Genomic DNA, 13,165 nt, shown 5'->3' with positions numbered 1-13,165 from the left:
TTAGCATTTTCAGACAGTAGCAAGGGCTAATGGGAGCTCAGTCTGGGCAGGAGGAGGTGGAGGTATTACTAGCCAGAGATTTCAGAGGCAGAGGTGAGGAGGTAAGAGGAGGGGGAATTAGGTTTTTCACAGGCTGAGTGCTGGAGAAGCAGATCAGCTTGCCTGTGTATAATGTTTACAAACAACATGGCTGCTGTCATTGTATCACAGGAAGAAATAATCATATTCTATTGAAGCTGTTTGCAGCTAGATTTGCTGTGTAAACTATCTAAACTTTAAATAAGATATATAGACAAGTTACTTGTTATAGTTAGTTTTCATCTCGGATCCACTTTAAAGAGTAACTGTCAGGCTGCAGAAGCTAATTTAAACCTCTATTCTCCTGTGTTAAACAGTTTAGAAGGAAGCCCAAAAGCAATTAGTGAAGATAAAAATCTCAGTTACCTTTGAGGTGTGCTTATCAGCAAGTCTGTTATTCTTAAGAAGACGCAAGCCGCATTCCATACTGCAAAGCATTCTGGGGCTCTCCCCTCGGCTGCTAATGAGACGTTACAGCAGCTTGTAATCGCGTAGCACTGATAAATCTCGGGCAGAGTACACTGCAGGAGTCAGCTATTGTTCCTAGCCACATGGCTCATTAATATTCACTGCACACTGTGTTGTTCAAGTAAGAGCTTATCTGTGATCAGGAAGCAGGCAGGACAAGACGACACATTTGACAGAAAAACATGGAGCCTGCCATGAGCTGTCAGGAGCATCTATCTCTGCATATACTATATACAAATTCTGTGAAATCCAAACGTGGACAGTGAAATGCATATGTAATGTAAGTACAGCCAATCTTTAGCTACTGATATATGTGTTTATTTTCTCTGAGACCTTATACCTAACAGCTCCTCTTTAAGGCTTTTGTATTAGTTTGCCTGTACACAGGGGCGTAAGTACAAATCATGGCCCTCCCAGCAAAACTTTTATTGGGCCCCCCAATGTTCATACTCTTTCTCTTGCCTATCTCTGGTGACCGTCACAGCCTGGGTGCCCACCTTTTTCGGTGTGAGTGACTTAGTAGTTGGACCCCCTTACAGCTCTGGGCTCTCCTACAGTCACAGAGGTTGTTCCTTGTAGTTTGTGCGCCGTAATGAAAAATGGATGTGGCCATGACATGATTTGTGCGGAGCCATCTGCTTGATGCTATTATGTCAATATGGACCAAAAATCTGAAGAATGCCATGAAGAAATAAAGCAGTTCTGATGGCAAACAAGAATATACTCAAAACTATACGTAACTCATAGAGTGACTAGAGCGATAGAGGTAGTCCCCGGTTAAGGAATAAGATCGGGACTCTAGGTCCGTTTTTAAAGAGGAACTTTAACCAAGGATTGAACTTTATTCCAATCAGTAGCTGATACCACTTTTCCCACAGGGAATCTTAACCTTTTCTCAAAAAGATCACCAGTGGGGTCTGTGTGCCTGATTGTGGTGAAACCCCTCCCACAGTGTGATGTCATGACCATGGTCCTGACAGTTTGCTGTCTGTGAACCTTGTTTAATTTTGGGGCATAAAGGCTTTTTTTTCCAACTGCCAAGCAAGTAGTATCTCCGTGTGTGGGAGAGCTGGCTGGCACTCGGGGGTAGCTGTGAATGACTGGTATAAAACGTTATGCACCCAGTTAAACTATGTGCTCAAGACAAAAAGCAAGAGGATTGCAAAAATTGGAGAGACAGAGAAAGTCTGGCACTATAGTTTAATGTGCAGCATTACACAGGAGACGTGTTGTCATTGCAAAAAACAACATGGTGGATACATTGCATGTGAACAGCTCAAAGAAAAAAAACACATGATTTGTGAGTGACGTCTTAGCTGTACATGGGTGCAGGGGAGGTGGCTGGTGTGGGCGCCAGGAGGTGCACGGTCCTTACGACCGTTTCGCAAGGCGACTGCCGAGCTTCATCTGAGGTGTGCACTAAGTGTACGGAACAGCGGCGGAACTAGATATGCGTCCGTATCAGGACGCACTTCCGTAACGCTGAAGGGGCCCCACCCTCTTCCTAGTGAGTAGTCCGGAACTTCTGCTCCAATGAAGGTAGAGATGGGTGGCGGCTAGCTGCTAAAGAACGGCCGCGCGCACACGTCGTGATGACGTCGCGAGCGGCGGCCAATCAATAGGCAGCCAGCCGCCAAGCCCCCACCTAATGGCTGCAATTGCCTAGCAACAACGGCGAGCCGCACCGCCCCCATGCAGAGGGGAGGGCAGGCGCGGCGAGCCGCGGCAGGACCAGACTTGGTGATGGGGCAGCAGGCAACCCGGCCAGTGGTCGTGACCTAAAAAACAGTCAAACAACCACATTAGCCGGTAACAAAAAGTGAAAGGAATTCTTTACACTATAAGGCTTATTAGCCTAAATATATGTTGCAGCAAAGGGCAGGAAGTACATCTGGACTAAAGAGCCAGAAGAGGGTAGAAATGTGGGCAAAGGTGTACCAAGATAAGGGTGAAGAGGAACAGGGTGAGAGGAAAGTGATGAAAGGGGAGGGTTGAAGTGAGGGTGGAGATGTGTTGGTACACAAAAGAGGTAACCCGAGAGAGAGGTGAGATGTCTGTGCCTCCAAACAGGCACACCACAGAGGAGGCAAAAAGAAGGGAAGAAGGGAAAGGAAATGATCGCATCATGGCGTTGACCAATGGGCATGAATTCTCACAATATATAAACTTTATTACAAAAATTCTAAAATTAGTAAAAAATATTAAAAAGGTCAAAAAAGCTGCCATTATGCGAAGACATGAGTAGCAAAAAGTGATCCCATAGGGAAGTATATTTAAGAGTAGGGGAGAAGAAGGACATAATGATCCAAAAGCCTAAGGTTCCAAAAAGCATGCAAGGTCCACATAATCATTTAGACCAAGTGCACCCATAGCATTGGTATGCAAGATCCAATGTGCTTCCTGCCTAAGCAGTAATTTCTTTCTGTCACCACCCCTTCGGGGGGTGTTACAGACGTCAATACATGCAAACGACAAAAGGTTTGGATTGTTTTGGTGAGCGAGGGACATGTGTTCGACTATTCTTGGGCAACCTTTGCCCTTTGGTAACAGACGCACATGTTCCAGAATTCGTTCTTTGACCATCCTGGTCGTTTTGCCAATGTAAAAACGTTGGCATGGGCACCAGAGCGCATAAACCATGTATTTGGTCCTACAAGTGGCAAAAAATGGAACTTTACAGAAAACAGGGCCTAACTGGTAAGATCTGCCTGTTTGCATTAAGTGACAAGCTTTGCAAAAGCCACAGCGATGGTTTCCCGTTGATGTAAAATCGTCAAGCCAGGTACGCTGTGGGCTTTGGCGAAAGTCGCTATGAACCAAAGCATCACCGATGGTGGGTGCTCTTTTAAAAGCTATCAATGGTTGGGGAGGTAGGTTGTTCCTTAGGACTGGATCCTCGAGTAGGAGTGACCAGTTTTTACTGAATGCCCACTTCCACAATCTGTTTGGCCATGGGGGAGAAATCAAAGGAGAAAACTCCTGAATTATTAGTGGGTCTACTTAGTTTTCTTCGTTTAATAAGTTCTGATCTACTTCTAATGGTAGCTTTTCTAATGGCTCCATCTAAGGCCACCTCATTGTATCCTCTAGTCAGGAGTCTTTGTTTCAAATCCTCAGCCTGGTTCAAAAAGTCCTCCAAATTGGTGTTGTTAATATATTGTGAGAATTCATGCCCATTGGTCAACGCCATGATGCGATCATTTACTTTCCCTTCTTCCCTTCTTTTTGCCTCCTCTGTGGCGTGCCTGTTTGGAGGCACAGACATCTCACCTCTCTCTCGGGTTACCTCTTTTGTGTACCAACACATCTCCACCCTCACTTCAACCCTCCCCTTTCATCACTTTCCTCTCACCCTGTTCCTCTTCACCCTTATCTTGGTACACCTTTGCCCACATTTCTACCCTCTTCTGGCTCTTTAGTCCAGATGTACTTCCTGCCCTTTGCTGCAACATATATTTAGGCTAATAAGCCTTATAGTGTAAAGAATTCCTTTCACTTTTTGTTACCGGCTAATGTGGTTGTTTGACTGTTTTTTAGGTCACGACCACTGGCCGGGTTGCCTGCTGCCCTATCACCAAGTCTGGTCCTGCCGCGGCTCGCCGCGCCTGCCCTCCCCTCTGCATGGGGGCGGTGCGGCTCACCGCGATAGCCAGCGTGTTGTTGCTAGGCAATTGCAGCCATTAGGTGGGGGCTTGGCGGCTGGCTGCCTATTGATTGGCCGCCGCTCGCGACGTCATCACGACGTGCGCGCGCGGCCGTTCTTTAGCAGCTAGCTGCCTCCCATCTCTACCTTCATTGGAGCAGAAGTTCCGGACTACTCACTAGGAAGAGGGTGGGGCCCCTTCAGCGTTACGGAAGTGCGTCCTGATACGGACGTATATCTAGTTCCGCCGCTGTTCCGTACACTTAGTGCACACCTCAGATGAAGCTCGGCAGTCGCCTTGCGAAACGGTCGTAAGGACCGTGCACCTCCTGGCGCCCACACCAGCCACCTCCCCTGCACCCAGGTACAGCTAAGACGTCACTCACAAATCATGTGTTTTTTTGCTTTGAGCTGTTCACATGCAATGTATCCACCATGTTGTTTTTTGCAATGACAACACGTCTCCTGTGTAATGCTGCACATTAAACTATAGTGCCAGACTTTCTCTGTCTCTCCAATTTTTGCAAGTAGTATCTCCCACAAGCATGTCACCACCAGTATTAAATCTCTAAATGTAAATCAGTAGGAGGAAAGATTTTACAGTGGGCAAATACTGACTAAAAAATCTATAAATTAATATTTTAAAAAATAAGCAATTTATTCATTACATTATTTTCACTTCAGTTCCTCTTTAAGTCGAAACACTGTCACCTCTGTGTTTATTTTGTTCCATTCTGTGTCACATTTGTTCCTTCTGTGCCTCCTGTGTTTCCCCATGTCTCTTTTGTCCCTCTTTGTGTCACTTTATGTCCCCATGTCACCTCTGTTCCCCCTTTACCTCTTTTGTCCCCCTCTGTTCCCCCTGTACCTCTATTGTCCTCCTCTCCAAAGGAAAATTGTTAATAAGCGCTCAGAGGCTAGGATAAAGTTCAGTCTCAAATATCACCAATCCAGTAGTCTTCAATCTACTGTGAAGTAGACCCTCAAAAGTCCAGGACACAAGACCACTTCCACAATATCCAGCCAACACGTCATAAAAAGAGAAAAATAGAGGACATAGCGTAATTCAATAATTCAATAGATGCCCATCACCTCTATAGTGCAAATAACCCAGCACCTGGTGCAGTAACACACTCCCCCTGTGTGTCCGCACTCACCCAGATAGCCTCCAATCGATCCGGAGGTATGGATATACAGGCAATGCGGGGATCAGTGAACCAGTCACGTTGCACATCTAAAACTCAAAGAAGGCTCCAATAGTGTAAAATCATTTAATATAAAAGATTTAAAATTCAAGGATACACTCACAAGGATCCATAGGCCATGCGCACATAACAGGTAACTTGGAGCAGTCCCGGATAGCCGCTACTGAGTATGCCACCTTGCCTCCTTGCGTTTCCTCACTACTGCCGGTCACGTGATGCGTAGCTCCGCCCTACGCGTTTCGTCATAAGCATGACTCATCAGGGGCTGACGCATCACTCCTATGTTGGCCGCTATAAACCACACCACCTCCCTCCCCTAACAAAAAAGACCCGCCTACTTTTAAAAATTGGATACTCGGCTGCAATACACATTAGCGCTTATCGCTGGGGGTTATAAAGTGCATATACATCCTAAACAAATCCATCCACCTACTCAAAATTACAATTTCTTATACCATATCAGTAACCATAGAAAGCTGTAGGATATGATTGTCCCTTAAAAATCCTATCAAGACGGTGTCATAGTTTTAGTAAAGACACACATCAAGTCCTGCCACTAGATGGCAGCAAAACCATAAATGCAAGAATATGAGTTACCTAGGGATAAAAATACATCAGAATTAAAGAAAAGTGCCAATCTTTGCAACAATCATATCCTTTACATAAAACATCAGTCATTAGCAATAAAACAATTAATATCAAGGTCTATGTTCAGACCATTTGGTGTAAATGTATCAAGATTGAAGATCCATTTGGTCTCTTTTTTAGATATTTCCCTAACCCTATTGCAACCTCTCCAGTTAGGTGACAATTTTTCTACCGCACAAAACCGCATAAAGGCAGGTCTGCACTGATGTTTAACCTTAAAGTGGGAAGAAACACTATGTTGTTAGAAACCTTTGGTAATATTAGTAATATGTTCACCAATCCTCTCTTTTAGTGTCCTGGTTGTGCGGCCCACATATTGTAGGCCGCAATCACACCAGATCACATATATCACATAGGTTGAAGCACAGCTCAGGAATTGACTAATCTTAAACGAGCGCCCATTAGAAGATGAAGTAATCTCATTAATCTTTTGACCCTTTGCTAGTCTACAGCACCTACATCCACGACAGGGGAAAAACCCAGGTGTTTGCCACCCTGAGGTGCCCCCGCCGCTAGGTGGGGCCACACAACTCGGTGCACTGATTTACTGCTCTGCATACGGCTTCAGAACTGCTGTAAGTGTATAACGGCAGGTTGCCAAATGGATTAGCAATCTGAGGGGACAGTAGCAGCAGTGCCACTGCTGTTGCTATATTAAATGGTTTAGTTGAGAACTGAAAGCTGGCCACCATGTACTGTATACAGTGTATATGGCTGCTGTTTTCCAATTGGTTAATTGCCTACACAACTGAAGATCTTTGCTCAGCTATTTTCAAACAAGTAGGTGTACCTCTTTCTCAAGTAAAAAAAAAATATATATATTTGCAATCAATGTTATGCTCTATCAGAAATGATCAGTCATGCCCACTATGCAGAGCTGGGACAAGGTTCTCCAGCACCCAAGGCTGAGACACCAAAGTGTGCCCCTCCATCCCTCCCACCCCAGCCGTCACACACTAATTGCTAACTTCAGTGCCCCCAACACTTTAATCTCTAGTTATCTGGCTTGCAGTCACTGCCATGCATCCCTTTTTCTTATTTCTCTCTGCTTCAAACACTAGAGGGGAATGAGAGCTGAGTGAGTTGTGCGCCCCCTCATACACTGTGCCCTGAGGCTGGAGCCTCTCTTGCCTCTGCCTTGGCCCCGGCCCTGCCACTATGTGCCAGTTCACACAGGTTATTGCGGGTCGTTTCCCACTGGCCGCGGCGCTCATCGCCTGTACCGTGGTGTGACTGTGGTTTTGTATAATTTAGGGACAGTTAGCGACATGACTATGGAATCCATAAAATGCTGTAGAAAATTACAGTACTTTATAAATACATAAGAATACAGCTGTAATAGTGGCCAGACTGGAAGTGTGTGAAGTCATCATCATGGCACAAATAATCAGTCATACCTAGAAAACAAAGGTGTGGTGGAGTTAAAGTGTCCATTAATGATTCAATTAAGTAGCTGATCGTTGGTTTTTGATCACCGTTTTTCAGATCGATCTCATGGATCTGATTGGATTGGTAAGCAAAAATGATCGATCAGCTGTGGGATTGCATTGTTAATGGGAACCTTAAGGCTATGTTCACATTATAAATTGCAAGCATGATTGCAAGCGCTGTGCGGGTTGTTTTTTTTTTTTTGCATGATTTTTTTCAAGCAATTCCTGGCGTTTTTCTGAGTGTTGGGTGACTTTGTGTAAGCGCTTTTGATGAGCGGTTGAGATTTTCATTTTCTGACGTCAGTCAGGATGTGAACTCTTTGACCAGGAAAATAATAAATACAATGTATTTATTCTTAAAAGCACTCGGGAAATGGCTATACAAAGCGCTTTTTCAAGCGCTTAGCGATTTCCCTATACCTTCCATTGAGCCAAGGCGCTCAGAAAATGGTAGAGGCAGCACTTTTGGAAGCAGATCATAATCGAAACGCTCATATGAGAACACTCTCATAGGGAATCATTGCACAAGCGCTTTAAGGCGATTTCTAAAATTGCCAGCGCTTAGAAAAAATAAACAAACGCTCATAGTGTGAACAAGCCCTAAGAGAGAGAAAAGAAAAAACAGTTTTTTGTCATAAGGTACAGGGCTACAGAGTAACCAAGCAGCAGGGCCGGGCCGAGGCATAGGCTGGAGAGGCTCCAGCCTCAGGGCACAGTGTAGGAGGGGGGCGCAGAATTCATTCAGCTGTCATTCCTAATTGTGTTTGAAGCAGAAAGAAATAAGAAAAGGGGATACATAGCAGTGACTGCAAGCCAGATAACTAGAGATTAAGGTGTTGGGGAGGTTGTGGGCCCTGTGGCACCTCTTAGTCTAATAGCAATCAGTGTGTGATAGCTGGGGTGGCAGGGTTGGAGGGGCGCACTTTGATGTCTCAGCCTTGGGTGCTGGAGGACCTTGTCCCGGCTCTGCCAAGCAGCTCAGGGTGACCCAAACTACTAGGAATGTATAGGAGGATAAAAGGAACCAAAAAGCCCTCCTACTAAAAAAAGCAAAGCTTGGTGTAATTGCCTTCTTAAAACAGAAGGAAATTTGCAATAATTCAGTTATAAGTGAACATTTGTGGTTACCCACAATGCACTACTACTGAAAATGCAAATTATCCCTTTTCGCCCTTGTGAAGCTAAGCAAGCATCCAGAACTGCTGGTGTATAGCAAGCCTATAGCTTTAAGTTTTACTCAGCCATATCAAACCCACATGTAGACAGCCTGTTTCGGACTTTTGGTCCTCATCAGTACATGGCAGGGATTGATAAGGCTGTATGGTACAGGGCTACAAAAGTGAATATCTGGTTTTACAAACAGCTTATCAACTGGCATCATACAGTACATGCTGCTTAAAGTTGCCATTTCCTCAGCTTACCACATTTGGGGTATGTTATAATCAGCACATCATCTTCTCTGGCTTCCAAAGTCTCCATGGCGTGGAGTCCTTCTTCACTGCACATGAGAGTGGGATACAGAATTCCCTTGTGTCTAAATTGCATTTCTGCTGGAGTCATTTTCTTGGCTCGTTCCTGCACTTCTGCAAAGTGTTGTGCTCGCTTTCTCTTTTCCTCTTCAGAAGCAGACATTTTCCCTGCTGGGTACAGCAACTGGATACTGAGAAAGCCTTCACAAAACAAGAACTTCCTTTATATAGGAGTGTTAGGCTATGGGAGGGGTGTGTTTGCACACCTATCTTGCAAACTATTACACAAGAGTCCAGAACTCATCATGCAACCACTGAAACAAAGCAGTAATACTGTTTCGCTTAGCTTACTCATGCCAGTCAGCAAGGTTGCTGAAGAAAGTTTAATTGGACAGCTTTACAACCAATGTTAGGAGAACTAGCTAGTTGGATGAAAAGTCACTTAAAAATAAAAAATAGTAGAAGTCATAAAAGCAATGTGGGTGTAGCCACTGCTGACCTCCTGAAACTAGTCACCTGGCTGCAATGTTGATCATCTGACTGTCATCTATTCTTAGCAATATGGGATGCAGAGGTTGTGACCATACAGGGGTACCTGGACCAGTTCTTTCACTGCTAGAGATGTCATGAACATTGAATTTTCCGTTCGCAAACGCCAAACGCGAACTTCCGCAAATGTTCACGAACATGCGATCCCGGCGAACCACCATAGACTTCAATAGGCAGGCACATTTTAAAACCGACAAAGACTGTTTCTGGCCACAAAAGTGATGGAAAAGTTGTTTCAAGGAGTCTAACACCTGGACTGTGGTATACCTGAAGGGGATCCATGCCAAAAGTCCCACCAAAAATTACAGAGTTGACGCAAAGTCAGGTTTTAATCCCTTAAGGGCAGAAATCACATTATGCACAGCTCTGGGTGTCAGTGGGCTGTGGAGTGTGACAGACAGAGAAATGCAATAGTACTATCAGAATACAGTGAAATAATAATGTACTGGAGTGGTTCTGTGTGTGCAACTTAATGAGGCAACAACAATAGCACCATTGTGCACATAGCTCTGGGTGTCAGTGGGCTGTGGAGTGTCACACAAAAAAACCCACAGGAGACCGATGTGCTAGCCCTCAAAAGGCGTCCAGTGAAAAATGGCGCCGGCTAAATAATGGTGCCCCCGTCTGCCCGATATATGTTTAAAACGATATTTATCGTTTTAAAGGTTAAAATAGTGCAAACCTTTTGAATGAAATTTATCGTTTTAAAATATTTTTTTTAATCCTGCCTGAACGATATTTATCGTTTTAACCCCTGCTTTGCTGCCGTTTGGAAAATATCTGCCCGCCAGCTTTAATGTTTAATAGCAAAAGCTAAAAACAACGAATTTGCAGGGAATGTTAAGAAGAAAATTTTGAACAAGAGGAAATTTTTTTTTTCAAAAAGACCTTACAGTTTTTGAGAAAATCGATTTTAAATCTTCAAAGAGGAAAATGTATCTATTTAAATCGCGTACTGACATTTCCGCGGCGGAAACAATTCCCGCCGACTTTAGCAGTTAATAGCAAAGTCCCCTTAAATCCTAGCAACACCAAATTTGCAGGATATGTTAAAAAGATACTGGGAAACAATATTTAAAAAAAAATTGAATTTTTTTTTTAATTTAAATTTTTGGGTTATGTTCAGAGTGTGGGAAATTTTTTGAAAAAAATGACGTGGGGTCCCCCCTTCCGAGCCTCTGTAACCCCTTGTCTCCCATGCAGGCTGGGATAGCCAGAATGCGGAGCCCCGGCCGACTGGGGCTTCGCACCCTGAGCTATACCAGCCAGCATGGTCCATGGTATGGGGGGGCTCCGGGGGGGAGGGGTGGCCAAGCCTTCCCCTCCCCCCCAGAGCCCTTGTCCAATCCATGGACAAGGGGCTCTTCCCCACCTCCGGTGCCCCAGGAGGAGGTGGGGGCGACGATTCCCTGGGGGGGGGGGGTTCATGGTGGCATCTGGGAGTCCCCTTTAAGAAGGGGACCCCCAGATGCCCACCCCCCTTCCAGGAGAAATGAGTATAGGGGTACAAGGTACCCCTTACCCATTTCCACAAAGGGTTAAATGAAATAAAAACACAACAACGAGAAAAGTCCTTTAATTTTCTAAATTAACCAGAAATACTTACTTGTACCTTGAAGAAAAAATTGCCATGCCAATTAGGTCCCACGACAGTATCCTCCATCTTGCAATCTTCAGAAATACTTACCTGTACCTTTAAGAAAAAATCCCCACGCCATTATCCTCGGAAAAGGTCCCGCGCAATAATCTGTTATGTCCCACGACGACAGTATCCTCTGTTTTGCGATCTTCAGAAATACTTACCTGTACCTTTAAGAAAAAAATCCCACGTCAATTAGGTCCCACGACAGTATCCTCTATCTTGCGACCTTCTGATAAATCTTGATTGAAGATCTCCACCGCCCCGACGTCACACACGCCGCCTCCGCCGCACTGCTCTCAGCTATACTTAGTATAGCTTAGAACAAAAAGCATCTTTAAATTTTAACTCCAATGGTCCCCATTGGTTCCTTAACAGACCAATGGGGATCAGGAGGATCCCCATTGGTCGATAAGGAACCAATGGGGAGCCTTGGAGCCAAAATTTAAAGATGCTTTTTGTTCTCAGCTATATAGACGCATTAGCGCTAGCTGCCGCTGCCCTCCCTGCCTCTCTCACACCTGTCATCCTCACCCATGCTGGCACCCATGGGTGCATTGGGTGCCAGCATGGGTGAGGGTGACAGGTGGGGGGAGGCAGGGAGGGCAGCGGCAGCTAGCGCTAATGCGTCTGTATAGACGCACTCTCAGCTATACTTAGTATAGCTGAGAGCAGTGTGGCGGAGGCGGCGTGTGTGGCGTCGGGGCGGCGGAGATCTTCAATCAAGATGTATTAGAAGATCGCAAGATAGAGGATACTGTCGTGGGACCTGATTGGAGTGGGATTTTTTTCTTAAAGGTACAGGTAAGTATTTGTGGTTAATTTAGAACATTAAAGGACTTAAACACTGGTTGTGTTTTTATTTCATTTAACCCTTTGTGGAAATGGGTAAGGGGTACTTTGTACCCCTATACTCATTTCTCCTGGGAGGGGGGTGGGCATCTGGGGGTCCCCTTCTTAAAGGGGACTCCCAGATGCCACCATGAACCCCTCCCCCCCAGGGATTCGTAGCCCCCACCTCCTCCTGGGGCACCGGAGGTGGGGAAGAGCCCCTTGCCCATGGATTGGACAAGGGCTCTGGGGGGGATGGGAAGGCTTGGCCGCCCCTCCCCCCCGGAGCCCCTCCATACCATGGACCATGTGGGCTGGTATAGCTCAGGGTGCGAAGCCCCAGTCGGCCGGGGCTCTGCATTCTGGCTATCCCAGCCTGCATGGGAGACAAGGGGTTACAGAGGCTCGGGAGGGGGGACCCCACGTCCTTTTTTTTTTAATTTTGGTATCAATTTTTATTTTTTTTTAATCTTCTGAGTGTGGGAAATAAATAAAAAAAAAAACGACGTGGGGTCCCCCCTTTCTGCCTGTCTTACTTGTATAGTTTCACATTTTTTTTAAATTTATTTATAAATGTAATTATTTCAACATATTTGTGTTCGAGTCTTTTATTTATGTACAGAATGTATATCAGGCTTTTATTCTGATATATTTGGTGAATTATGACTTAAGAATTGGAGGCCTAAAATTCTTTAAAAAAATGTACCGCTTTTGACTCATAATTCCACACAGAAATGCACTGCCAGAGAGGTTAAGTGCTGAAAACTCAGAGGACCCTGATATGCTGCCCGTAACTCTAGGACGTTCATGGGAATCCGGTGACGAGAAGGATTCCACGAGCCCTGAGCTGTCTGATCTTCACAGTGAGCTCCCCAACCCCTCTGGCTGGCGTCTGTAGTAATGATGGTCATTATGCCACTCTGGATTAGATGATATCTTGATAAATTGTCTCGAAGTCCACCAACACAAACTGTTCTTCATTAGAGATGTTAAATATATCATTTGATTCAATCACTTCTTGTTCCATTGGCTGAGGAAGCACCATTGGAATGGTCTTATGTGCCAGTGTGCCCAATATACCATAGGTATGGTTGACGTCATTAGGCCTGTCAGACTGAGACATTGTCTCGCTCGCAATGTTGTCAGTGATAGAGTATGTTGAACATTCTGAATGAATCTGTCCATCTTCTCTATAGGCAAACTTA

At 45.1% G+C, this 13,165-nt stretch overlaps 1 protein-coding gene across 1 annotated transcript in view; it reads right to left on the bottom strand.

Moving 5' to 3' along the window:
* LOC137504053 (sulfotransferase 6B1-like) overlaps nucleotides 1–9,160 on the bottom strand; it is an 83,969-nt gene extending 74,809 nt beyond the window's left edge. The window contains exon 1 of the mRNA XM_068231977.1: nucleotides 8,894–9,160. Coding sequence (XP_068088078.1) covers nucleotides 8,894–9,104 — 211 coding nt within the window. The 5' untranslated portion in view covers nucleotides 9,105–9,160. The remainder of the gene's footprint in view (nucleotides 1–8,893) is intronic.
* Between the last annotated feature and the right edge of the window lie 4,005 nt (nucleotides 9,161–13,165).

This window comes from Hyperolius riggenbachi, chromosome 4 (genome assembly GCF_040937935.1).
Source record: "Hyperolius riggenbachi isolate aHypRig1 chromosome 4, aHypRig1.pri, whole genome shotgun sequence".
NCBI classification, from domain to species: Eukaryota; Metazoa; Chordata; class Amphibia; order Anura; family Hyperoliidae; genus Hyperolius; species Hyperolius riggenbachi.
The sequence above is the reverse complement of the archived record's forward strand: the minus strand, read 5'-3'. Positions and strand labels throughout refer to the sequence as shown.